This window comes from Hirundo rustica, chromosome 26 (assembly GCF_015227805.2).
Source record: "Hirundo rustica isolate bHirRus1 chromosome 26, bHirRus1.pri.v3, whole genome shotgun sequence".
NCBI lineage: Eukaryota > Metazoa > Chordata > Aves > Passeriformes > Hirundinidae > Hirundo > Hirundo rustica.
In genome coordinates, this window is record NC_053475.1 from 3669095 (window position 1) to 3693643 (window position 24549).

At 61.0% G+C, this 24549-nt stretch overlaps 3 protein-coding genes across 3 annotated transcripts; 1 reads left to right on the forward strand and 2 right to left on the reverse strand.

Moving 5' to 3' along the window:
- The first annotated feature begins 975 nt into the window (after positions 1–975).
- On the forward strand, positions 976–9013 carry LOC120763319 (junctional sarcoplasmic reticulum protein 1-like). Its single transcript, XM_040086498.2, has 8 exons — positions 976–1125; positions 2950–3026; positions 5157–5208; positions 6161–6302; positions 6890–7042; positions 7126–7188; positions 7327–7469; positions 7585–9013. The coding sequence occupies exons 1-8, from the start codon at positions 976–978 to the stop codon at positions 8245–8247; spliced, it is 1443 nt and encodes a 480-aa protein (XP_039942432.1). The 3' UTR covers positions 8248–9013.
- Positions 8593–13859, reverse strand: AMH (anti-Mullerian hormone). Its single transcript, XM_040086913.2, has 5 exons — positions 13116–13859; positions 11969–12147; positions 11346–11466; positions 10996–11197; positions 8593–10835 (listed from the first exon to the last, which is right to left on the reverse strand). The coding sequence occupies exons 1-5, from the start codon at positions 13672–13674 to the stop codon at positions 9920–9922; spliced, it is 1977 nt and encodes a 658-aa protein (XP_039942847.1). The 5' UTR covers positions 13675–13859; the 3' UTR covers positions 8593–9919.
- A 1749-nt stretch (positions 13860–15608) lies between these two features.
- On the reverse strand, positions 15609–24500 carry SF3A2 (splicing factor 3a subunit 2). Its single transcript, XM_040086938.2, is given in 10 exon segments — positions 15609–15885; positions 15887–16084; positions 17137–17205; positions 18244–18384; positions 18971–19020; positions 20263–20372; positions 21133–21179; positions 21446–21517; positions 22416–22586; positions 24381–24500. Coding segments are annotated over 9 exon segments (948 nt in total). The 5' UTR covers positions 22542–22586; positions 24381–24500; the 3' UTR covers positions 15609–15750.
- Between the last annotated feature and the right edge of the window lie 49 nt (positions 24501–24549).

Genomic DNA, 24549 nt, shown 5'->3' on the forward strand with positions numbered 1-24549 from the left:
GGGAGACACCAAGCTCCTCCAACAAGCCCAAGCAGCGCCCGGGTGAGCCCCACGTGCATCTCCAGCAGGGGACCTGCCCCGTGCAGCCCCAGAGCAGTGCCCCAAGGGACAGTGCCAGCGTGGGGGTGACACAGCTGGAGCTGGGCATTACCTGCAGAGCTGTGCTGTGCCCAGGGCTCTTGCCTTGGCAGCCAGCCTCCAAATTCCCATCTCTAACAGCAGGCCAAGAGCCCAACCCTGCCCAGGTTGGAGGGTGAAGGCTCCAAAGGCTGGGAAGGGTTTTGGAGTCCCAAGCCTTGGGGACATGGTCAGGCGGGTTCTGATGGAGCCGGGGATGAGATCCAAGGGGAAAACTTGCAGCCAGCCTGGTGAGCAGTGGGAAAGCCACCTGAGCTGCCAGCTCGAGCATCTGCCACCCCTGGCACCTGCACAGGAGGAGACAGAGTCAGGCAGGGGCTGGAGGGAGAGGTGGAATTGTGCAGAGAGGAGGAACATTCATCCCCGGAACCAACCTGTGCCGAAAATACTCAGTGACTAATTCTACGCCTTTCTGATTGCCTTTTAACTGCGAGTTATTAAAGACGGGGAGAAGGGAGATGATGTCCTGGTGGGAGGATAAGTGAGCGTTGCCATGGCAGCGAGGGGATGCTGCGGCACAGCCCGGGCCACAGTTCATGGGGACAGAGGTCAGCGGACAGCCCGGGAAGCCGGGGAAGAGGGGCTGTGTCATCCAGCCGAATCCAAAGTCAGTGTTTGGCCCGGACGCTGCTCCTCTGCCCTCCCCTGCTCTCCCACCTGGTTCTCTCCTCCCAGCCCGATCGGGTTTCCCCCTCCCCGAGCTCGCCCCTTCCCAGAGACACTTTTATCAGGCTCGAGGCAAGGAAGAAGCCGGGATTTGAGGGGGGGTTCAAGAGATTAGGAAAGAATTTGCCTCCGGGAATCTCTTTCCTCCATCTGCCCCGGATAAATTGCGCGATGGAGGTGGAGGCTTTGCAGCTCCACGGGGAACGGCTCCGAGCTAAACGTGTGGAGGCAAAAAACGCTGCCGGTCCCTCCCCGCTGCGGGAACGGGGTGTTGAAAGGTCCTGGGAAGGGCGAGGAGAGCTCTCTGTGCTGGGGCTCCATGTAAGGATGAAGTGGGAGGGTGTTCAGCCGGAGCTCTGCGAGTGCAGACGGTGCCCGCTCAGCCCCTGGCATCTTTCCTGGAAGGACCAGCTCACCCACGGGAGGCAGGAGCAAGGAACAAACCGGGGGCAGCACGGGAAACGTGATTAACTGGGAGGAAAAAGGATTTTCTTTGGTCTGCTGATGGTTTTCCTCTTTCACCATCGCCTTATAAAGCAAATGCGATGCCAGTGCACAACCCAGACCCCGCTGGAGTGGGAATGCAGCCGGGAAAACTCTCGTGAGAGTGTGCCCGCCACTCTGGGTGGTGTGGGGGCTGCGTGGATCCCTCCCTCCTCCATCCATGCGGCTTCCACGGCACATCGTTCATCCCTCAGTCCTGTCCCTGCCGGGGAGGGCGAATCCCTGCCCGGAGAGCAGAGGCTGCTCCTGAGCTCACCTGCTGAGAGCTCCTAAAGCAGGGCCTGGATCCAGCCTCACCCGGTGTCCTGGGCAAGGCTTTGTTCCTCCTTTAGATCTTGCTAAAGGAAACTGTCAGTATGTCAATGCTGCAGCTGTGAAATGGTACAATTCCAGGGATTTGAGGGGTTTTGAGCCTGAAGCTTCCCCATAAGAGCAATGTCCTCAAAGTGGAATGTGCCAGACTGGCCCCAGTCACTGCTGCACCACATCTCTGGCACAGGAGCTCCTGCCTGAGGCTGTTCCTGCCCGTGCTGAGCTGGGGGCTCGGGATAACCCCCACGGGCAGGGCAACCCCCCAGATGGGATTCTTTACCTCCTCCCTGAATCCTGGGAGTGGGTGGGATGGGACATCTCCTCTCCCACCTGCCCAGGAGGTGCCTGTGGCTGTGACAGGGCTCCTGGGGACAGGAATGGGGACATCAGAGGGGTGGGAGGGCAGTGGACTCCTCCAAACACTACAAAATTAGATTTTCACTGGGGTTGTCTGAGCATTGCAGCCCCCAGGGGATTTCTTGTCCTCTCTCCTTACCTGTGCCAGCAGGTTTCTGCTCCACCTCTGCACCTCCATCCATCCATCCATCCCTCCATTCCTCCATTCCTCCATCATCCATCCCTCCATCCAACCATCCCTCTATCCCTCCATCCATCCCTCCATCCATCCATCTGTCATCCCTCCATCCATCATCCATCCATCCATCATCCCTCCATCATCCATCCATCCATCCATCCATCTTCCATCATCCATCCATCCATCCATCCATCCATCCATCCATCCATCCATCTTCCATCATCCATCCCTCCATCATCCATCCATCCCCCATCCATCCCCCATCCATCCATCCATCCATTCCCCATCCATCCATCCATCCAGCATCCATCCACCATCCATCCATCCATCCATCCATCCATCCATCATCCATCCATCCATCCCCCATCCATCCATCCATCCATCCACCATCCATCCATCCCTCCATCATCCATCCATCCCCCATCCATCCATCCATCCATCCATTCATCCATCCATCCATCCATCATCCATCCATCCATCCATCCATCCATTCATCCATCCATCCATCATCCATCCATCCATCCATCCATCCATCCATCCATCCATCCCCCATCCATCCATCATCCATCCCTCCCTCCCTCCCTCCCACAGCTGGCTCAGACACTCGTGGCTGGGGGCTTTGTCCCCTCCATGCTCTCACAGTGTCACAGAGCCATAACCCCGCCGCCAGGTGCCCTGAGAGCCGCGCCCCGTGCCCGGGGCAGCCGCTGCGCCCGGGGCCGGGGCTGAGCTGCCTTTTGTGGCGCTCGGGCCCCGGTGATTGGGCGCTATTTTGCTCCGGCTCCCTCCGGCAGCTGTTGCTGTTCTTTATCCGGGAGAGCCGGGGCCGCCCGGGGGCTGCAGCCGAGGAGGAGGCGGCGGCCGACCCCAGGTAAGAATTTCTGCGGCTTTTAAGCCGGGATGTGGGGCAGCCCCTGGGCAGCCCCCGGCCACGGCCCGGCTCCCTCTGGCCGCGAGGGACCGGGAGCCCCGGGGCTCATCCCGGGCGAGGGTGACAGGCAGAGCGGGGCAGGCGAGGGGACTATTTTTGGAAGTTTCTTTGATGTGAGTCAGCGGTGCAGGCGACCTCGGGAGCCCGTGCAGGAGAAGTCCCAGCGGCGGCAGAGCGGAGCTGATTATTTGTTAAGTGCCTGCGATTTTGAGCGTTTACGGGCGGATCTGGCGTGCGGGGCGAGAGTCCCGGGGAGCGGGATGGGCGGGCAGGGAGAGGGATGGGAGCGCTCCCGGGCAGGGGCAGCGAGAGCCAAGGACTGCAGCTGGACTGGGGGGCTGCGGGTGACCAGCGCTGCCATGGGCAAAGTGTCCCTGGCGTTGGTGGCCAACCCTGGCACTGTGGCCACCCCTGGCACTGTGGCCACCCCTGGCATTGTGGCCACCCCTGGCACTGTGGCCACCCCTGCTGTGGCTGTGCTCGGATCCCCAGCCCAGGGACGCTGTCCCTGCAGGTGGCACGGCCCATCCCGGCTGGGGACAAGGATCCTGCGTGGGCTGTAGAGCCCTGGAGTGCTTTCACCTCCTGCCAGGGCGCAGAGCGCCATGTGCTGCCCAGAGGGGACTGGGGAGCTCAGCAGGGGTTTGCTGTGGGCACAGTGTTTGATCTCCCTCTGTTCAGTGGGGCTCTCTCGAGGTGCCGTTGTCCCTGTGCAGCGCTGGAGAAAGACTTGGGGTGCCCTGAGGCCACCAAAGGGCTGTCCAGGTGGGCAGCGAGAGCTCAGAGGTGGCCAAGGATGGACAGGAGAAGAGGTTCTTTGTCCTCCCCGTGAGCCATGGCCACTGGTGAGGTGTGTGAGACTCTGCAGGACACAGCTCAGCCTGGCAGCGATGGCTCTTTGTGGTGGAGTCACTTCACAGGGTGCCCTGGGGCACTGAGGGACACCTGTGTGACACCAGCTCCATGGGAACATGGATCATGGCCAGGGAGAAGAGGAACAGAGGCTCAGACCCTCCTCCACCTTCCTGGTGCTCATCTGTGCCCAAAACCAGGGTGAATGATTGAGAAGCTCAAAAACCCAGCAAGCACTCGAGGGGGAAACACTCTGAGGAAAAATTCTCCACCTTTGTGATTTCCCGGGGTCTGGGAACCCCCCCAGCCCTGGGGCAGCTCCATCCCTTCCCAGCAGAGAAAGGACCAGACTTAAACACACCAAAGACTCATTTTATTTCCTCTCAAAAGCAAAGACCTTTCAGATCATGGCCAAAAGGTTTCCTCTTATTTATCTGTTCCATTTCCAACACTGAGTCGTAGGTTTCCTCCTGGGAACTGGAATCTTTTCTCCGTGGTTCACAGCAGGGAAATAAACTAAATCTGACTCAAAGGGGGCAAAAATTCTTCCTTCTGTGGAGGACGTGGCACCTGAGGCACTGGACTCGTGATGCCAAAGAGGGCTGAGGGCAGTGGTGCTGGGACCTTGTGGTGCCTTCCCACCCCTGCAGGGAAGGGCAGAGAAACCCACAGGACCCCAAGGAGCCCAAACCCCTCCCGGTGTCAGAGCCCTGGGGACCCTCAGTCTGCTCTGCCACTTCCCAGCTGGGAAAAGCCCTGAGCGTCCTCCCCGAGCTCTGCAGTCCCCTTGGGCTCCTTTCTGAGCTCTGGTTGCTCCATGGTGGCTGGGACTTCTCCTGCAGTCCAGGCTCTGGCCTTCCAGTGTCAGGCCTTGTGTTCTCGGGGTGTCTGAGCACACCCTGGGCTCTTGGTCCTGCCTTGGCTGGGGCGTCACTGTCCCTTTGGCTGCCACTCCCCTGGGATAGGCAGGTTGGTGACATTTTGGGGGCTCAGAGTCCCAGACCCTCCCAGAGCTCCCGTTGCACCCCCTCGATGCCCGGGGGGCTTTTTGACTTGGGACCCCTCTGCCCTTCCACGGGTGACTCGGCAACGCCAGCGGGGGAAACACGGCCAGGTGTCCCCTGTGCGGGCTGGGGGTGTCACCGAGGGGTCCACCCGGTGACCGCCACCTCCCCAAATCTGTCACCTAAGGAGCTGTGCTGCGCTTGTCTTCCACAGATGCCAACGCTCCGGTGAGCAGCGACAGCCACGGGAGAGTGGAGGAGCTCATGTGAGTGCTCAGGGTCAGCGCGGGGGTGCCAGGGGGGATCCCCATGCCAGGGTAGGGTCAGGGGGGATCCCTGTGCAGGGCAGGGTCAGGGAGTGCCAAAGGGGATCTCTGTGCAGGGCAGGGAGTGCCAGGGATGGATCCCTGTGCCAGGGCAGAGAGTGCCAGGGATGGATCCCTGTGCAGGGCAGGGTCAGGGGGTGCCAGGGATGGATCCCTGTGCAGGGCAGGGGGTGCCAGGGATGGATCCCTGTGCCAGGTCAGGGCGTGCCAGGGATGGATCACTGTGCAGGGCAGGGTCAGGGAGTGCCAAAGGGATCTCTGTGCAGGGCAGAGAGTGCCAGGGATGGATCCCTGTGCAGGGCAGAGAGTGCCAGGGATGGATCCCTGTGCCAGGGCTGGGGGTGCCAGGGATGGATCCCTGTGCCAGGCCAGGGTCAGGGGCCGAGCTGGGGCAGTCCCACAGTGACATTCCACCCGGCAGTGTTGCAGCACGTCCATCCTGGGGCAGCCCAAGGTCCCGCAGCTGTCGCTGTCACTGATCCGTGCCGGTGGGCAGCTCTCCCTGGTGCCACTGACCAGCGCCCAGCCCGGCCACCAAAGCCCCGCTCAGCGCCGAGCCCGGGGCACAGCGCGGCTCCCTCTGCTCCCGGCACATCCATCCTGCCCTCAGCGGATGCCGCAGCCCCGACCCAGCCCCGAGCGGGGTCCCAAGCTCAGCCCCGGGACCCTCAGTCTCCAGCCCACCCGTGCGCGCCGGGGCTAACTCGTGCCTAAATCCAGCTTAGATACCGTCGAATACAGCCCTGGTTTTAGGCTGCCGAGGTGAACACACGGCGCAGGTGCCGCAGGAGCCGGGTTGGTGCCTGTCGCTGGGGCAGCCCCGGCTCACCCCGGGGACCCCCAGAGCAGCGTGTCCCCGTCCCCCCGGCCACCCTCTGCGCCCTCCCCGCAGGGAATAGAGGAGGCGAGACCCCGGCGCGGTGTCACCGAGCGGGACCCGGAGCAGCCCGAGGCAGAGACAGGAGCCGGACATGCCAGAGCCAACCCCGCTCGGCGGGGACAGGAAAGCGGCGGAGAAGAAGCGGGTGGAGAAGGTGGGAGCCAAGGGCAGCGCTGCCGGGCCTCCAGGTGGGTGTGTGGGAAAGCTCTTCCCTGCCCCGGGCGGCCACAGAGGCACGATCCGTGTCCCCGGCCAGCCCGTGGAGCGGTGACAGGAGGAGCTGAGCTCTCCACAGTCCCCGGGGACATCAGTGACACGGGGATGGCGATGGGGCTCCTCGGCCAGACCCTCCACTTCCTCCTCCTCCTCTCCACCCTGCCCAGATTTGCTGCTGGAGGAGGAGCACGGGCCGAGCCTTTCCCAGCTCCATCCCCAGGATACTCTAATGCCGCCCTGGCCCAAACCCCTCGGTCTCGGCCCCTGGGATTCTTGTCCCCACTCCTGCAGTGCAAACAGGTGGCAGGAACAGCTCCTGTCCCTGTCCTTGTCCCTGTCCCTGTCCCTGTCCCTGTCCCTCTCCCTGTCCCTCTCCCTCTCCCTCTCCCTCTCCCTCTCCCTGTCCCTCTCCCTGCCCTGAGTGGGCTGTGCAGGAGGATATTAAGAGCTCTTCCCAGTCCCCAGCTCAGGGCCCTCTGCCTCTTCCCAGTTCCCTCCAGTAACATTTTTCCGTGGGGGCCGCAGTCCCCAGGACCCTCCCCGTGCAGAGCAAGGCGGAGCCGCCCAGCCTGGACGCGGCGGAGGAGCCGCTGCTCTGGGAAGGGCTCACCCTCAACAAGTGCATCCTGGTGGCCTCCGTGGTGGCCCTGCTCAGCGTCACCTTCCAGCTGCTCCAAGGTGAGCCGGGAGCCGGGCGGAGCGGGAAGGGGTGGCCGGACCGTGCTGCCACCTCCTGGCTCCCGTCCCCTCCTCTCTTCCAGCTCCATGCTCCAAGGAGGGACTCGCCCGCGGCCGGCAGGAACCCCCGCCCCCTCCCATTCCCGGTGGGTCCAAGGCTCCGTCCGTCCCCGATCCCCCGGATCCAGCCCGAGGCGGGGTGGGGTGGCGCTGGGAGCCCCTGTCCGTCCCCCCCAAACAGCCTCATGCTCAGCTGGCTGTGTCCCGTCCCTCTCCCCTCCCAGAGGTCGTGAGCCCCAAGGCGGAGGAGATCCCAGAGGCGGGCACTGCCCAGCCCGCGCCGCCGCCGGAGAGCAGCGTGGTGGAGGATGATGGTGATGACGAAGACGGCGACGATGACGATGAGAGCGAAGCTGACAGCAACCTGGTACGGGGCAGGGCGGCACCTCCCCGGGCAGGGAGCACCTTGTCCCCAGGGGGATGGAGAGGGGGCCCGGTCCCTGGGCTGCATCATCAGTCCCTGGTCCCCTCTGTCCCCACAGGCAGAACCCTGGATCTTCAAGAAGTGGTTTGGCCGCACAACACCAGAGGATGAGGAGAAGGATGGGGACAAGGATGAGGACAAGGAGGAGGATGAGGACAAGGATGAAGAACCTGAAGATGTCCCCGAGGTGCCAATGGCTGTGATGGAGGGGAAGAAGAGCCAGGAGAAGCAGGAGAAGGTGGAGGAGGAGGAGGAAAAGGAGGAGAAGGAGGAAGAAAAAGAGGAGAATGAGGAGGAAGAGGAGGAAGAGGAGGAAGAGGAGGAGGAGGAGGAGAAGGAGGAGAAGAAGAAGAAGGAGGAGAAGAAGGAGAAAGCCCGGGAAGGCCGTGCTGTGCATGCGGAGCGGAGCAGCCGGAGGGAGGCACGAGCCAAGGACAGGACACCGCGGGACAGAGCCGGCAGAGCCCCCAGGGCCCCCAGGGAACCCGAGCAGCAGCCCCAGAAGAAGCAGGACCGGGAGAGGAAGGAGAGGAAGGAGAGGAAGGAGAGACGGCGGGAGCGGGATGAGCCCCGGAGGGAGGGGTGGAAGGGCCGTCCCGGCAGGGGTGACGGCGGCCGGGAGAGCCCGAGGAGGGACTGGAAGCAGCAGAAGGGCCGGAAGCCCTGGGCGCCGGAGCCGGGCAGGGACGGCAGGGCCAGGGAGGGCAAGAGGCGCGACTGAGGCCGGGGCGGGCGCGGGGCTCGATGATCCAGGGGGATCCAATCCCACCACTGCCCCCGGCAAAAGACCCCCGCCCCTGCCCGCCCTCCGGAGACACCCCCGGCTCTCCAGCACCCCAGGACCCCCGAGCAGCAGCAGAGCAGCCCAGGAGCCTGGCACGAGCCTCCCCGAGGACTTTGGGCCCCCCTGGATCAAAGGCGACCTGAAAGGATTCATGGAAGGAGCTTCTTGGGACCTCGTTACTTCTCCATGCCCACCCCAAGCCCCTGTGCAGTTCATCTCCCCTCGTGGCTCCGGGGCAGCGCGGGGATCCCAGCGAACAGAGTTGTGCCCAGACTCCGCAGCTCTTGGGTTAATGGTTTTATTGAAAGCTAATCAAGAGAGAGGAATATTCTGGGTTACAGAACCAGGCTGCAGCCGTCCTCAGAGGGACATCAGGGACAGACCCCACACCTCACCCAGCCCGGTGCCACTGCTGCGGGGTGGCCCCGGAGGTGCTGGTGACAGAGCAGGGCTGGAGCCCTTCACCCAGGGATTCCTGCGGGCCTCGCCTTCTCCGAGTCGCTTTTAGGAAGGAAACACAAGAGCAATATCACACAGCCAGAGACGTTCACAGCCCCGACCCGTGGCAGGTTTCAGTATTTGCTAAAATCAACAGCGGTTAAAATAAACTGTTTTCATTTTTAATAAGGTATTCAACTGGATGTTTAACAACAACAACCAAAAAAAAAAAAAAAAATGGAAAAAGAAGGAAAATGAGAAAAGCCCTTGTCCCTGGTTATGAGTTTTGTCCCCGGTTATGTGTGTGTGTGTGTTTTCCGTGCCCCTCGAAGCCGAGGCGCTCAGGGCTAATCCTGCAGATGGGATCGGTGCCTCCCCGTGGGACACTGCAGAACCCGAGGAGGTGCAGCCAGAACAAGCCCAGGAGCCGCTTCCCGAGGGTTTGGATCCCCGGCTGAGGGCTTGGCTCAGCTGGAAGATGATCCGGGGCAGGCGGCCCGTGCTGACGCCGGCGGGGACGCGGAGCAGGTGCTCTGGCAGCCGTTCGCTCCCGCTCCCATTAATGGTGTGAGCAGCCCGGGAGGTGTAACGGGATCGCTCCCTCCTTCCTCCCCTGGCCCCGGCAGCGGGGTCAGCGCGGGGTGACGCAGCTGTGACCTGGCCCGGAGCCCCAAGCCTCGGCCAGCGGCTCCCCGCGGCCCCTGGGCAAGGCTGGACCCTGCGAGGGGATTCGGCCTCTTGCTCGGCTGTCACAGGTGGGGCCGCGGGCTGGGGAATGGCCAGAGGATGCTGCCAGGCTTGGAGGGAGCAGCACCCGCCCTTCTCTGCCACCGCAGGAGCAGAGAGCGAGGGATAAATAAGAATGGTCCTGCCTGGATCTGCCAAGCTTTGCCCTCTCCCCACGGCGCCGCGGTGCCCGTAGCCAGCCCAAACTGCCCCGCGGAGTCACCTCGGGCATCCTCGGCCCCGGGAGCGGGGACAGGAGCACGGAGCAGCCCCAGGGACGGCGCGCGGAATGAACCCGGAACCAGAGCGACGCTGACGAGCCAAACCATGGGGAAAGGACGCACGGGGAGCTCCCGTCTCGGCGAGAAGCACCAGACCCCGAGCCGGGAGGGCGAACCGGGAGAAGGGGCCGGGCTGGCGGCGAGCGGGGAGGCCGGCGGGAGCCTCACCGGCAGCCGCACTCCTCTGCCACCATGTTGGGGAACTTGCGGATCTCCAGCCCGTCCGAGGAGAGGCTGATGATGAGCTGGTCCGAGTAGCGCACGGGCACGCAGCAGGGAGCCCTGCGCAGCGGCGAGCCCCGCTCCTGCATGCCCAGCAGCAGCACCGTGTGCGAGAAGTAGCTGGGGACGCGGGTGGACAGCGGCAGCCGGCAGGGCCCCTCGCAGTTGTTGGCCGCGTACACGGTGGGCATGACGATGAAGTGGCGGTCGCGCAGGTCGATGGTGAGCTCCTGCAGCCGGCAGTGCGCCTGGTGCCGAGCGCTGCGGTTCTGCCGCTGCACCTTCCTGCGCTCCTGCCAGCGCGCCCGCACCGATTGCAGCGCCTTCAGCAGCAGCAGCGTGCGCAGCTTCCGCGGGCCCGGGCCCGGCTCGGCCGCCTCGGCCTCGCCCGGCCCGGCCGGGTAATAGCAGAAGGTCAGGAGGTGCTGGAAAAGCGCCGCGTTGGCTCGGAAGGCCGGCACGTCCCCGAGCTCCTGGATGAGCGCCTGCAGTTTGCCCAGCAGCAGCTGCAGCACGGTGCCCTCCGGCTGCCAGTCCCCCAGGTGCTGCTCCAGCGCGGCCCCGCTGTCCTGGGGCAGCAGCAGCACCGAGGGCTCCTCCGACTGCACCAGCCGCTCCAGAGCCGCCTCCTCCGACAGGTTGAGCAGCTGGTGAGGGAGGGTCTCCATCACCTCGAAGTCCAGCCAGTGGTGGGCACTGGGCTGGGGGGGCGGCTCGCTGGAGGAGCTCAGGAGCTGCCGGATGAAGCGCGTCAGGATTGCCAGGAACTGGGCGCTGCCGCCGGGCGCTGGGGACGAAGCGTTGGCGTGGCTCGGGGCCGTGGGGGGCAGCAGCTCCTCGGTGCCGGCCCGGGGTGGGCTGCAAGAACAGAGGGAGGGTCACAGGGGTCCCCGCGGACCTCAGGGGTCCCACCAGGCCGCGCCCTGCAGCCATCCATGGTCCCACAGCTCGGGCTGCCCCGTCCCGCTTCATCTCCCAGCCCCCGAGTTTTCCCAGGCCTACAGCGACGGCCACGGACCTGAGCTGCGGGTACGGAGCCGTGTCCACCACCCCCTCAGCAGAGAGGTAGGAGGATGGGGCCAAAGCATCCTCTTCCTCCTCTTCCTCCTCCTGCTGCCGTGACTTGGCCAGCAGCAGCAGCACCGGGGTCATCCGGGTGAAACATTTGTCATCGGAGCCGAACAGGAGCTGCTGCACCTCCGCGCGGGGCAGGGGGGCACCTGCGGCGGCCACGAGAGCTGAGGACGTTGCTCTGGGGTCTCCCGCATGTCCCCACCGCCCCTCGTGGACCTGAGAGGAGCCCAGACGCGCAGGCGAGGACACGAGGGCAGGGCCGCCGCTGTCCCCAGGGTGTCCCCCCGTCCCTACCTCCCGCTCCGCCGTGGATGGCCAGGGACGCCGAGAAGCGGAGCCGCTCCGCGCTGCGGGTGACCGAGGCTGCGGCCGCTGCCAGCGCCAGGTACTGCGTGTCCCTGGAGAGGCAGAGCCTCTGCACCGAGACAGAACACAGAGAAACCCCGAGGGCGTGGGTGGGACATCACCGGGGACACGCTCCCGTGCTTCGGGTCAGGCAGAGAGCAGCGACAGGGAGGGTGGGGACCGGTGGGAGCTTCGCCCCCAGCCCCAGAGCTGCTCCGGGGGCCGCGGGGTGCAGGGAACCCAGTGAACCCCCGGGGCATCGGGAGCGCAGACCGGGCTGGATGCCCCGGGCAGCCCCGCTGGCCCTGCGGGAGCCGGGGACAGGGCAAGAGCTCCATCTTCAGGCGCGGAGGGAGCGGGAGACGGGGCGGAGGTGCTGGGAGGGGACTGTGAATGGATTGGGAGGGGATTGTGAATGGATTGGGCGGGGATAGCAAAGCGGCGGGAGGGAACGATGAATGAGTTGGGAGGGGAGAGCAAAGGGAGCTGGAGGCGTTGCTGAATGGACTGGGAGGGATGACAGAGGCACGGGGCGGCAGAGCCCAGCAGCGCCTCCCGCCCCCCGGACCCACCTGGTCGCCCTCCAGCCCCGGGCCGGTGAGCAGCAGCTCCTGCGGGTGCCCCGAGCTCCGGCCCTCACGGTGGCCCAGGTAGAAGAGCATCACGGCCGCCTGCAGCTCTCCCAGAGCCCGTCCCACCTCCGCCTGGAAAACCAGCTGGAACCGCAGCTTCACCTGCGCTTCCCACCGCACTGGAACGGGGGAGACACGGCCGTGAATCCCCTCCGGCGCCGCGGGGCGAGGAAGGGGCTTCGGCCAGAGCACTGCCCCCATGCAGGGACCAGAGCACCTGGGACAGGAGCCGACAGGGCGAAGGGACACAGCAAATCCCGTCCCCGGCTCCAGGGAGGTGCGGGACACACCCTGCACCCAGCGAGCTGCCTCCCCCCCGATCCCAGGGAATTCTGCTCTCCAGTGGCTCGGGGGCGTTGTGGCCCCTGCCCGGGGAGGAGGCACTTCCCCACTGCCCGGCACTGGTGAGTTCAGCTGAAAATCCAAATCCCAGGAGGAAAGGAAGATTTCAGGATGAAAGAAACTATCATCGCTCTCGTTATGGATTAAATTGGAGGGTTGGAGGGTGTCACTCCCTCTCCAGCCCCGGGATCACCCCCGGGATGGGACAGGGGAGGGGGTTGAGGTTTTCCCACAAGGCTGAAGCTACAGGAGCAGCCCAGGACCCGGGCTGCCCCACAGCCCCAAGAGTGGGAGATGAGCACAGGGCTCAGGGACCCAAACCCATCCTCAGTGTTAATGCAGAAAGTGAAACACTCATGAGAGCAGAGCAGAAGCCACCAAAAATCACAGAATGTCCTGAGGTGAAGAATCACCAGTCCCACTCCTGTCCCTGCATACACACTCCAACAATCCCACCCTGAGCATCCCTGAGAGCTCAAACGCTGCTGGAACGCAGCACCCGCGTGTTGGTCAGAGGCAGGGACAGACAGCAGAGCCACGCTGCCATCCCCACTGCTACACCTCCTTAAAAACGTGCCCAGAAACATTTCACTCCATCACTTCGCTTTTTTTTTTTATAGGGAACCCAACCCTCAAATAGTAATTCTGTGTTTAAATCACTGCCAGCAAACAGCATCACCACCCCGAGCCCGGCATCCTTTCCCTCCCTGTTCCACCCCGGAGCCTGCAGGGCTCTCCCACCAACCTTCCTCCAGGTGCAGGACGAGGAATCTCTGCAGCCCCGGCTCCAGCACGTGCTCGTGGATGCTCTGCAGGGGATGGGGAGCAGCCTCTGCCCCCCCGGCCCAGCACAGCCCGAAGGTCCCCGGGAAGTTCCCATCCCAGCTCCGGCGCCGTCTCAGCAGTTTGATGAAGCTGCTCTCGTAGTGGCTGAGCACACCCACCACCTCCATGTGCCTCGGCGCGGCCCCACCCTGCTCCATCCTCACCCTGCACACGGGCCCTTCCAGGCCCCCGAGGGGCCAGGGCTGCAGGCTGGAGCGGCCCGGGCCCCCCTCCTCAGCCGCTCCCTGCGGGCATTTGGCTCCCGGCTCCGGCTTGGAGGAGAGGCGAGCGGCAGCAGCCCTCCTGGACCTGGCTATCTCCACTAAACTTCCATTTCCCACCTTTCTCCCTCCCGCTTCCAGCCCCAGCTCTTCGGGCAGGCTCAGCTCCAGCAGGGAATCCCTTTCCTCTTTCCTGGGCAGAGCTGCCGAGGGGAGCAGCAGCGCCAGGCACAGCAGGAGCCCCCCGAGAGCGCTCATGGTCCCACCTCAGCTCTTCCCTGGAGCAGCTCAGGCATCCCAAGCCCTGGGCAGGAAGAGGGAGGACGGCGTCTCCCTTTTAACCAGGGGTGGCCTTGAGTGGCCGAGGCACAGCCGCCTCCCCTGAGCCGCCCCGGGGCTGTCGCGCTGCAGAGGAGCGAGGGAGGTGGCAAAGAAACGGTTTTTTTGTTCTATTTTTGGGTCTGCAGCTCGTTTTGGAAACGTGCAAGAATCGAAGCTGTTGCGTTCGCTCGTAGGGATGCACGGCCTTGACTTTGGATGTTTTCTAAAGGAGGACGAGTGTCTGGAATGGGATCCTCATGGGGACTGGCACGTACAACCCCACCAGCACTGAAACACCGGGAGGGGAGAGCGAGCCAGAGCAGGAGGAGGGGGACAGGGGCAGATAATGGGCTGAAATAAGTCAATGTATGGAAAGCGTTCCCTCTTCTGACTGGAAAAGCTTCCCTGCACACCCTGCAGCTCAACAGGCTGCCCTGGAAAAGGGCTTCATCCTGGGAATGAGAATCACGGGGGTAGCAGCAGCCTGAGGGCTTTGAACCCTCAGCACCTCCCTGAGAAAGCCTCACACACACGTATTGCAAGGACTTTTCCCTCCATGAGATGCCCAGACTCACTGGAACAGCTGGAACTGCCAGTGCCACCTGCCTAAACCATCCTGGAAACCTGCACTCCACCCAAGGGATCTCTGACTTTGGCAAGGGGAAATGTCCCGACAAAAGAAGCTCCAGACCCTTCTCTGGAAGGGAAGACCCTTCTCTTTCCAAGTCTTTGCAGTCTGGAGCTGAGACTGGAACAGACAGAGCTCCCAGACTGGAGCAGGGCATGGACACCACAGCGAGGGCTGGAGGAGTCTGAGGTCACTTCTCCAGCAGCTCTGCCATGGAGCCAGGCTGGGAGAGCTGGGGGTGCTCAGCTGGAGAGGAGAAGGCTCCAGGGAGAGCTCCGAGCCCCTGGCAGGGCCTGGAGGGGCTCCAGGAGAGCTGCAGAGGGACTGGGGACAAGGGCTGGAGGGACAGGACACAGGGAATGGCTCCCAGTGCCAGAGGGCAGGGCTGGATGGGAGATTGGGCAGGAATTGTTGGCTGTGAGGGTGTTGAGGCCCTGGCACAGGGTGCCCAGAGCAGCTGGGGCTGCCCCTGGATCCCTGGCAGTGCCCAAGGCCAGGCTGGACACGGCTGGGAGCAGCCTGGGACAGTGGGAGGTGTCCCTGCCATGGCAGGGGTGGCACTGGATGGGATTTAAAGTCCCTCCCAATCAAACCAGTCTGGGATTCTGTGACTGACTGGGACCTGCCCAGCCCAGCAGCAGAGATGAAGGCTTTGATTCCCCCATCAAGGGGAAGCAGCTGCAGGGCTCCTGTGCCCCCTCAAACCCCAGCCCCGGCCATGCCCTCACCCACTGTGCCCTCAGTTCAGGGACAGGAACCTGGGAAAGGCCAGAGAAATGGCAGAACTGCTCTGTTTTATGGGAACCAAGGGATGGCTGGAAGGAAACATTCTGGTTAAATAAACCCACAGAGAAGTAAAATCTTGCCTGAACAGAGCTGTCAGTGGGAGGGGGACACAATCAAATCATGTGACAGCAGGTACTACACCATGGTACTGACACTTAATGAATTATAATTATAAACGAAGGTTTAGTATCAGTAACAGGAGCCTTTCCATGTCCCCCCTCAGTGAATGAACAGAGATGAAGAGCTTTGGTTGAATCAAAACTGATTAATGGGGGGTAATTAACAGGACATTCATCAGGCAGCCTGAGGGGGATGTCGAGTCAGGAGGGAGGCGCCTTGACATTCCCAATCCTTTGCCTCCTCTGTGGAGAATTCCCAAACTATAACCAGCCCAGGAATGTTTCCTGTGTCTAAGGGGTAAGGAAAGTGAACTCACAGCAGCACAGGAAACCAGAGGGAAAGGAGAATCAAAACCCTTTTAATGAACCTACAGAATCCAGCCAGGTTTCCGGACGTACAAAAAGGAACTGTTCCCCGAATCGGGGGTGAGCTGCAGTTAAAAAGACACAAATCCCACGGGATGGAGCCCAGGAGGGGCTTCAGTTGGAGGGAGGGGGAGGGGGGATGGTGCCCGGCCCCTCGGTGGGGAGCGGCGGCCGCATCATGGGGGGCAGCGGGGCAGGGGGGGGCACGCCGGGCGCTGGGGGCAGCTGGGGGGGCACGGGCGGGGGGGGGCACCGGCCCCGAGGGGGGCATGGGGGGCAGGGCCATGCCCCCCGGGGGAGGGGGCGGCAGGGAGTCGGGCAGGGGGGGCCGTGGGGGCAGCCCGTTCATCAGGGGAGGGGGCGGCGGCCGCTTGACGGTCGGGGGCCCCGGGGGGAGGTTCGGGGGGGCCGGGGGCTTCTCCATCTTGAAGTGGAACTGAAGGAAGAACTGGGAATGGGAGCAAAGCAGAGAGAAGGGAACAATTAATCAGAGAGTCAGAGAATCCCAGAATATCCTGAGCTGGATCCCACAGGGATCATTGACTCCTGTCCCTGCACAGACACCCCAACAATCCCACCCTGAGCACCCCTGAGAGCGCTGTCCAAACGCTCCTGCAGCTCTGGCAGCCTCGGGGCTGGGACCATTCCCTGGGGAGCCTGGGCAGTGCCCAGCACCCTGGTGACAGCTCTGCCAGCACACAGGAGCTGCTCTCTGCCCCAGAGCAGAGCTCAGGCCCCTCCTGTCACCCTCCCTTGTCCCAGCATCTGTGCCTGGTGCCAGTCTTGCCCCAGATCTGAACTCCTCTGGGCGCTGAGGTTCCTGTGAGGGGAGGGAGCCCCCAGGCTCTCACAGGATACAGGGGAGCAGCCCCAGCCCCCTCAGCCAGGGTGTGCAGGGAACACAAGGCACAGAGCCATGGAGGGTACAGTGCTGCACATTTATCAGGGAATCAGCAGAGTGGGAAAAGCCAAACCCAGCCCTAACCCTAAGATCAACACCACCACATTCAGCACTAAACCATGTTCACAAGTGCCACATCCACATGTTTTTGAACACTCCCAGGAGTGGCGACTCCACCACTGCCCTGGCCAGTCTGTTTCAATGGCTGAGAATGCTTTCAGTGAAGCAATTTTCCCAACGTCCAGCCTAAACTCCCCTGGCACAGTCTGAGGCCGTTCCCTCTGGTCTTTTCTCCTGTTCCTTGGGAGCAGAGCCTGATCCCCATCTGGCTGCACCCTCCTGTCAGGGAGTTGTAAGAGCAAGAAGGTCCCTCCTGAGCCTCCTTTTCCCCGGATATTTGTGCCCCATCCTGCTGCTGCTGACAGAAATTTGATCCACTCCAAGATCCCACACAGGAGGATCTCTGCCAGGAGCTCTCACTGCACAGGTGCATTGAGGGAATGGAGATTTGAACATCAGAGGCAGCAGGACAGAACTGATGTCACTGTCTGAAGTTGCTCTGCTCTCCTTAAGGACAGACATTACAAAACTTCATTTACCTGTTTGGTTTCTCTGTTCCAGTGAGTCCAAAACTTTCCCTCTGCTTTATCAATTTCTCTGCTTGGCACCTGCACCAAAAGAGAACACAGAGGTATTCTTAGCAGCACCAGATTAGCTCAAAAGGCCCTTTTTAGCCCCAGAGCCTGTGAGATAAGCACAGTTATTCCAGGCCTTGCAGGGTTGTTATTAGACAGAGGTGGGGGCAGGAAAGAATTAAGTTACTTCCCTATCGGTCAAGGACAAGCAGCAAAAATCCCTCCCTGAACATCTGCACAGAAGCTGAGGAGTGAAGCCCAGGAGGCTCCTGTCTGTGTCAGACACTGGGAATTCACAGCTCCCCAGAGCTCAGCACAGTCTGGTTTTCATGCCAGAGTCCTGCACCAAACCTCACTGGGGTTTAAAGACTTCCAGCCACGTCTTCCTGACCCCCCCCTCCCACTCCATTAACCCCTGAGGATGAGCACAGACATCAGAGGGTTCATTAGGAATTAATTACAGAATATCCTGAGTGGGAAGGGATCCTCAGGGATGATCAGTCCATTCCCTGTCCCTGCACAGACACCCCAACAATCCCACCCTGAGCAGCCCTGAGAGCGCTGTCCAAACGCTCCTGCAGCTCTGGCAGCCTCGGGGCTGGGACCATTCCCTGGGGAGCCTGGGCAGTGCCCAGCACCCTCGTGGGGAAGAACCTTTCCCTGAGCTCCATCCCAAGGCCTGGCACAGCTCCAGCCCTCGCTGGGCTCCTGTCCCTGTCCCAGAGCAGTGCTCAGCCCCTGCCCCTCCGCCTCCCCTCGGGAGGAGCTGCAGCCCCCGAGGAGCCTCCCCTCAGTCTCCTCTGCTCCAGCTGAACGAGCCAAGTGCCCTCAGCCCCTCCTCAGCCCCTTCCCCAGCTCCGTGTCCCTCCTTTGGACGCTCTCTAATGGCTCAGCATCTTCCTCACATCGCAGTGACCACACACAACATTGATGGTGAGGCCACCCCAGCACAGAGCAGAGCAGAGCAGAGCAGAGCAGAGCAGGACAATCCCCTGGTTAAGGCAGGAAGGGAACTCTCCCAGGTTTTCTCTGCCAGGTTTTCTCTGCCAGGTTTTCTCTGCCAGGTCTCACCTTGAAGGCGATGGTCTCGTAGGGCTCTGCTGCCATCAGCAGGTACTGCCAGCGCCGGTCCGGGGGCTCGATGCGCTGCTCGTAGGCCGACATGAAGCGGTGTCGGGGCATGATGCTCTCAGCTATCTCAGGGTAATCGATCTGGGGGGACAGGGCAGCACTGACAACCCCCCCTCTGCACCCCCCTAACACATTCCCCAGTGTGGAGCACATCCAGAGCAATCCCCAACACAAAGGAAACAAACAGCGGAGGAAAGGGCTGAGAAGCCCAGAATGGTTTGGGTTGGGAGGGACCTTGAAGACCCCAAACTGAAACAGCTGAAATTTAGGAGAGAGACTGGGAAGGAATTGTTCCCTGTGAGGGTGGGGAGGGCCTGGCACAGAGAAGCTGCTGCTGCTCCATCCCTGGAAGTGTTAGAGCAACCTGGTCTGATGGGAGGTGCCCCTGCCCATCACAGGGCTTGGAAATTGATCATTTTTAAGGTCCCTTCCAGCCCAAACTATCCTGTGATTCTGGGATCATCTCCTTCCACCTCACACTACACACTCCACTCCCACAGCCTGATAGCTGAGCTCAGGGATTTGCTCAATACAATCAGCTGCAGAAACCAGGAAGATAAGGTCTCATTATTATTATTATTAATTTCACGGATCCTGCAAAGAATTTCTCATTTAGCAATACTTTTACCTGGAAAACCCTGCCAAGGAGTTGTAACCCTGCCCTTACCTGGAAGAGAAGGCTCTGCTGGCCTGTTTCTGGGTCTCTCTGTTTGGTCACTGTGAAAAAAAAAAAAAATAAGAAAGCTGAGAACATCCCCCAGCAGGGTGAGAGCAACATTAATCTGCCCTGGGAAACACACAGAGTTTCTAACAATTGAATATTACAAGATTTTTCTCCTGTTTTTCGAACAAAATGTCACATTATCTTTAACCAAAGCTACTTCTGTGAGGGTGTTGAGGCCCTGGCACAGGGTGCCCAGAGCAGCTGTGGCTGCCCCTGGATCCCTGGCAGTGCCCAAGGCCAGGCTGGACAGGGCTGGGAGCAGCCTGGGACAGTGGGAGGTGTCCCTGCCATGGCAGGGGTGGCACTGGATGGGCTTTGAGGTCCCTTCCCACCCAAACCATCCTGGGATTGTGTCGCTGCCCTGGGCAGGTCTGGGCTCCTCATCCCACGGACACTGAGGGGCTGGAGCGTCTCCAGAGAAGGGAACAGAGCTGGGGAAGGGGCTGGAGCCCCAGGAGGGGCTGAGGGAGCTGGAAAGGGGCTGAGCCTGGAGAAAAGGAGGCTCAGGGGGCCCTTGTGGCTCTGCACAGCTCCTGACAGGAGGGGACAGCCGGGGGGGTCGGGCTCTGCTCCCAGGGAACAGGGACAGGAGGAGAGGGAACGGCCTCAGCCTGGGCCAGATTTAGGTTGGCTATTGGGGAAAATTCCTTCTCTGAAAGGGCTGTAAAGCACTGGAAGGGGCTGTGCAGGAATCACCATCCCTGGAAGCGTTAAAACATCTGTGGATGTGGCACCTGGGGACGTCGTTTAGTTGTGGCCTTGGCAGTGCTAAGTTTACTGTTGGACTCGATGACTTTAAAGATATTTTCCAACCTTAATTATTCCACAATTCTCCTCTACTGAAGTTCAGCTGTTGTGGGGCAAAGCACTAGTGACATTAAAATGCCAAATTTTGTACTGAAGGCCAAAATGATGGGATTTCAGAAAAAACCCCATGAGTTCTGCATGGAGTGAGTGATTTCCAGCATTAATGAAAGGTGCTGCAGCACAAGAGAAGGAGAGATGAGATGCCATCATCTCCCTGGCAGCCTGAGACACACCCATCTATTATTAAAGTGGTTCTCCCTCACCTGTCAGCAGTAAAGAGATGTTCCATGAACAATTTAAACAATAAACAACTCCAGGAAAGAGCCCATATCTTATTCATGGGCAGAGCTGCTGGAAAGACTAATGAATAATTCACATCCCAGCCTGGCACTGCAGGCATCAGGGACCTCCGGCCACCCCTGACTCACCTTTGTAGCCTGGGCGCCCAATTTTCACAAATTTCTTCACTTCCACTTTGACCTTCTCTGGGGCAGGCTGGGCAGGAGCTTCCTTGGCTTCCTTGGCAGCTCGTCGGGCCCTGGGGATTCATCGCAGAATTTCAGGGTTCCCTGCCCTTGTTTCTAAAGGATACCCAGGGGCACTCTGAATCCCTCAGCACAGCATTTCACAGGAGTCGTGCCAGGAAATCCTATTTCCCTTCCCCAGCCATATCCATCCTCCCCCTAGCTAAAGGCTGTCACTCAGTGATCTGATCCACCCTCACGGTGACCTTGAGGCCAGGCTCCACAGAGAAGACTTTAATTCTTTAATTCTTGAAATCAAAATGGAAGGAGGGAAAAAAAAAAAAAAGCCAAACCCACAGATAAACTACAGCAAATTGGATACCTTGAAATAAAACTCACAAACTTCTCCAAACCTGTACTGACAAATCCAGATCACAGAATCTTGGAATCCCCTGAGCTGGAAGAACCCACAGGGATCATCAAATCCAGCCCCTGTTCCTGCACAGACACCCAACAATCCACCCTGAGCACCCCTGAGAGCGGTGTCCAAACACTCCTGGAGCTCTGGCAGGCACAGGTCCTGCTCACCAGACTCAGACAATTTGCTTTTAAAACTCCTTCTCCCTCTCCCTTCCCTCCTGTTAGCTTAAAATGGAGGTTTTCCAGCACCATTTTTCAAGCAGATCCAGGCTGTGCCTCCTGGCTGCACAGTAAGCCACAGTAAAAGAACAATCAAGCAGAGTGCAATGGAGTTAAATGACTACAGATACCCAACATCATGATATGAAAGTGCTTCAGTAATGGAGAATAAAGTTTTGGTAGAGGATGACTTACAAATTGGTCTGGTGCTTCTTCCCCTGGGTATGTGCCAAGTAACTCCCCTGAAACCAAAAGCAAGGCAGAAGTTAAATGATGCCATGACTGGACTGTCACAGGGAGACTGGATCACACCCTGACAAGGGTGTTCTACCCCTCAGCACAGAGGAATCTCACTCCAAAAGTGCAGATTGCTCTCAGCAGCTGAGCTCTCGAACACTACCAGGTTTAACCACCCCTCATGTCTCAGCAGTCACTGCCCAGGTGCTGAAGCTACTGCTATTCCCAAGTTGCTGCTGCTGGGATCAGGACAGGCACGTGTTCCCCTCACCTCATTGTTGTGGAGCGTCAGGCAAAGCTTGCACTCGTAGGAGCCAAGATGATTTTTCATAAAATAGGGGTCCTGGGAAAAGAATGATTGACAAGTTATGAGCAAAAATGAGCCATTGGCAGGAGCAAGAGAATAACCAAAATACTGCAGAGTTCTGCACTGGAGGAAGTGGTTCTTGCTCCTGAGGGTGCTGGGCACTGCCCAGGCTCCCCAGGGAATGGTCCCAGCCCCGAGGCTGCCAGAGCTGCAGGAGCGTTTGGACAGCGCTCTCAGGGGTGCTCAGGGTGGGATTGTTGGGGGGTCTGTGCAGGGACAGGGGCTGGGCTGATGATCCTGAGGGGCTCTTCTGACTCAGGGTATCCTGGAGTTCTGTAGCTGAGTTCAGATTTTAAATTAACAGCACAAGAGAGCTTTAGGAGGAGGAAGCAGAGAACCATCAGCAGCTGTGTGCACTGGTGACAGAATTCCTGACTGCAGCAGGAAACACAACCCAAACCAGCCCTGAGGAGAATGGAAATAGATGGATACACAAGAGCTGGCACCTCCCTCTCCCTGTGTCCCAAATGTTCCTTATTGAACCCCCACGTGCCCAAAAATAGAAGTATTTAAACCAAATCCACAGCTCAGCCTGGAGATGAGAAGGCTCTGGGGTGACCATGGAGCCTAAAGGGGCTCCAGGAGAGGTGCAGGGGGACTTTGGAAAGGGGCCTGGAGGGACAGGACAAGGGGGAAAGGCTTCAAATAGACCAAGGGCAGGTTTAAATGGGATACTGGGAAGAAATCCTTGGCTGTGAGGGTGGTGAGGCCCTGGCATGATCTCCCAGAGCAGCTGTGGCAGCCCCTGGCAGTGTCCAAGGCCAGGCTGGACGGGGCAGGCGACCCTGGATCAGCTTTAAAATCCCTTCCAACCCAAACCATTCGGGGCTCCCATGAATGTGGCTCCCCAGAGGGAGGCCCGTGCTGTGCCCACCTTGTTGATGTCGATGGTTTCCAGGGCCAGCTGCCGCAGCCGCTCCCGCCGGTCCCGGTTGCTCTCGGAGGCCGAGGCCACGCCCCCGCTGCCCGTTTTACCTCCAGGGCGGTGCTGGAAATCCATGGTGGGCACCTCCGGCCTTCAGCTCCTCCTGGAGACAGGGAGAGTCTGGGAAAAGGAGGGAGAGGAGCGTGAGGATTGTTCAGCCCCGTCAGCGAGGATGGGGATGATGCCCCAGACACGCCCTGGGCACACGCTGAGGGATGCAATCCCACATGGAGCACATCCGTTACCACCAACTCAGGAAACCGGGGTGAAAGGGTCCAGGAAATCCCCTCGGAGCCCTTCCCATCTCCTCAGCCACTCCCAAGGCCAAGCAGCCCCAGAAGAGGCTCCCCGAGACCCCCAACAGCTGAGGCACCAAGAGCCCCAGGAGCTCCCCCCTCTCCACCACCCAGGTCTGCTGCTCCCCACCACCCCAACAACACCCAAGTCCCCAGGGTCACCCCCCACCAGCCCCAACACCCTGGGAGGGTCAGAGACCCCAGTTCCCCAACAAGGTCAGGGGCTCTGAGCAGTGTCCCCATGCCCCGGGGGAGGTTCTGGAGTCCCCCCGCGCTCTGCAAGGTCACAGTCCCCCTATGACCTCCCCAGACGGAGCTCAAACACTGGAAAGGCCCTTGAGGAACCCCAAATCCTTCCCCACGGAGCACCCAGCTCTCCCAGTGTCTCTCCCCCAGTCCCTCTCTGGACACATGAACTACAGTCCTGATTCTCAGTCAAGACCCACTGACTCCCACTCTGGTGTTCCTCCCAATCCTCCCCATCCTTATCCCACTTTCCCACTTGTGATTCTCCAGTTCCCCCAGCCCCACCACCCCAGGCTGCCCTGTTCTCCCAGTCCCTCCACACTCAGTACTCCCAGCCCTGACCTGATCCTACCCTCGGTTTCCCAGCCTGGATTCCCCAGTACCCCCAGTGCCTCTTCCCCAGTTCCTCTCCTCTAACTCTAGTCCTGATTCTCCTGTTGAGGCTCCCACATACCCCCAGTCCTGCTCCTCCTGATCCCCCCAGTCCTACCCCCATTCTCCCTGTCCTGATTCTCCAGTACCCCCAGTCCTCCCACCCAGGTCACTCAGTTCTCCCAGTCCCCCTCCAGCACCTCCAGTCTTGATTCTGCAGTCAGGGGGCCCCAGGTACCCCCAGTCCTGCTCTGGTTCCTCATTCATGATTCTCCAGTTCCCCCAGCCTCACCACCCCAGTTCTTCTGGCTCCTCCTTTTCCAGCAACCTCGGTTTTCCAGCCCAGGTACTCCAGTCCTCCCACCCAAGGAACCCAGTTCCCCCAGTACTTCTCCAGTAACTCCATCCCAGTTCTCGACTCGGACCCTCCAGCTGCCCCAGTCCTGCTCTGCTGATCCTCCCAGCAGCCCCAATCCTGCCCTGGTCCTACCCCCAGCTTCCCATTCGCAGTTCTCCAGTTCAGTCAGACCCACCACCCAGGTCACTCAGCACTCCCTGTCCCCCCTCACCCAGCGCTCCCTGTCCCCCCTCACCCAGCGCTCCCTGTCCCCCCTCACCCAGCGCTCCCTGTCCCCCCTCACCCAGCTCTCCCAATCCCCCCTCACCCAGCGCTCCCTGTCCCCCCCTCACCCAGCACTCCCTGTCCCCCCTCACCCAGCACTCCCTGTCCCCCCTCACCCAGCACTCCCTGTCCCCCCTAACCCAGCACTCCCTGTCCCCCCTCACCCAGCACTCCAATCCCCGCTAACCCAGCGATCCCGGACCCTCCTCACCCAGCTCTCCCAGTTCCCCCTAACCCAGCACTCCCTGTCCCCCCTCACCCAGCGCTCCCTGTCCCCCCTAACCCAGCACTCCCTGTCCCTCCTCACCCAGCTCTCCCGGTCCCCCCTCACCCAGCTCTCCAATCCCCCCTCACCCAGCGCTCACGGTCCCTCCTCACCCAGCGCTCCCGGTTTCCCAGCTCCGATTCTCCCGCAGTTCTCCCAGCCGTTCCCCGCTCTCCCCTCAGGGCCCCTCTCCCCCCCGTGTCCGTACCTGCGCGCGGCCCCGCTCCCTCCCTGGCGCATGCGCGCTCCCGCTGCGCCCCGCGAGCGCTTCCGGGGCCGCGC

What these genes read in the sequence shown, in the direction of transcription:
- LOC120763319 (XM_040086498.2), top strand. Translation starts at nt 976, where the DNA reads ATGGAGGTGGAGGCTTTGCAGCTCCACGGGGAACGGCTCCGAGCTAAA. An exon ending in TCTCTGTGCTGGGGCTCCAT is followed by an intron (nt 1,126 to 2,949) that starts GTAAGGATGAAG and finishes TCCCTCCGGCAG; the next exon opens with CTGTTGCTGTTCTTTATCCG. An exon ending in CCCGCCCCCTCCCATTCCCG is followed by an intron (nt 7,189 to 7,326) that starts GTGGGTCCAAGG and finishes CTCCCCTCCCAG; the next exon opens with AGGTCGTGAGCCCCAAGGCG.
- AMH (XM_040086913.2), bottom strand. Translation starts at nt 13,674, where the DNA reads ATGAGCGCTCTCGGGGGGCTCCTGCTGTGCCTGGCGCTGCTGCTCCCC. An exon ending in CGTCCTGCACCTGGAGGAAG is followed by an intron (nt 12,148 to 13,115) that starts GTTGGTGGGAGA and finishes CCCCCGTTCCAG; the next exon opens with TGCGGTGGGAAGCGCAGGTG. An exon ending in CGGGGCTGGAGGGCGACCAG is followed by an intron (nt 11,467 to 11,968) that starts GTGGGTCCGGGG and finishes GTCTCGGTGCAG; the next exon opens with AGGCTCTGCCTCTCCAGGGA.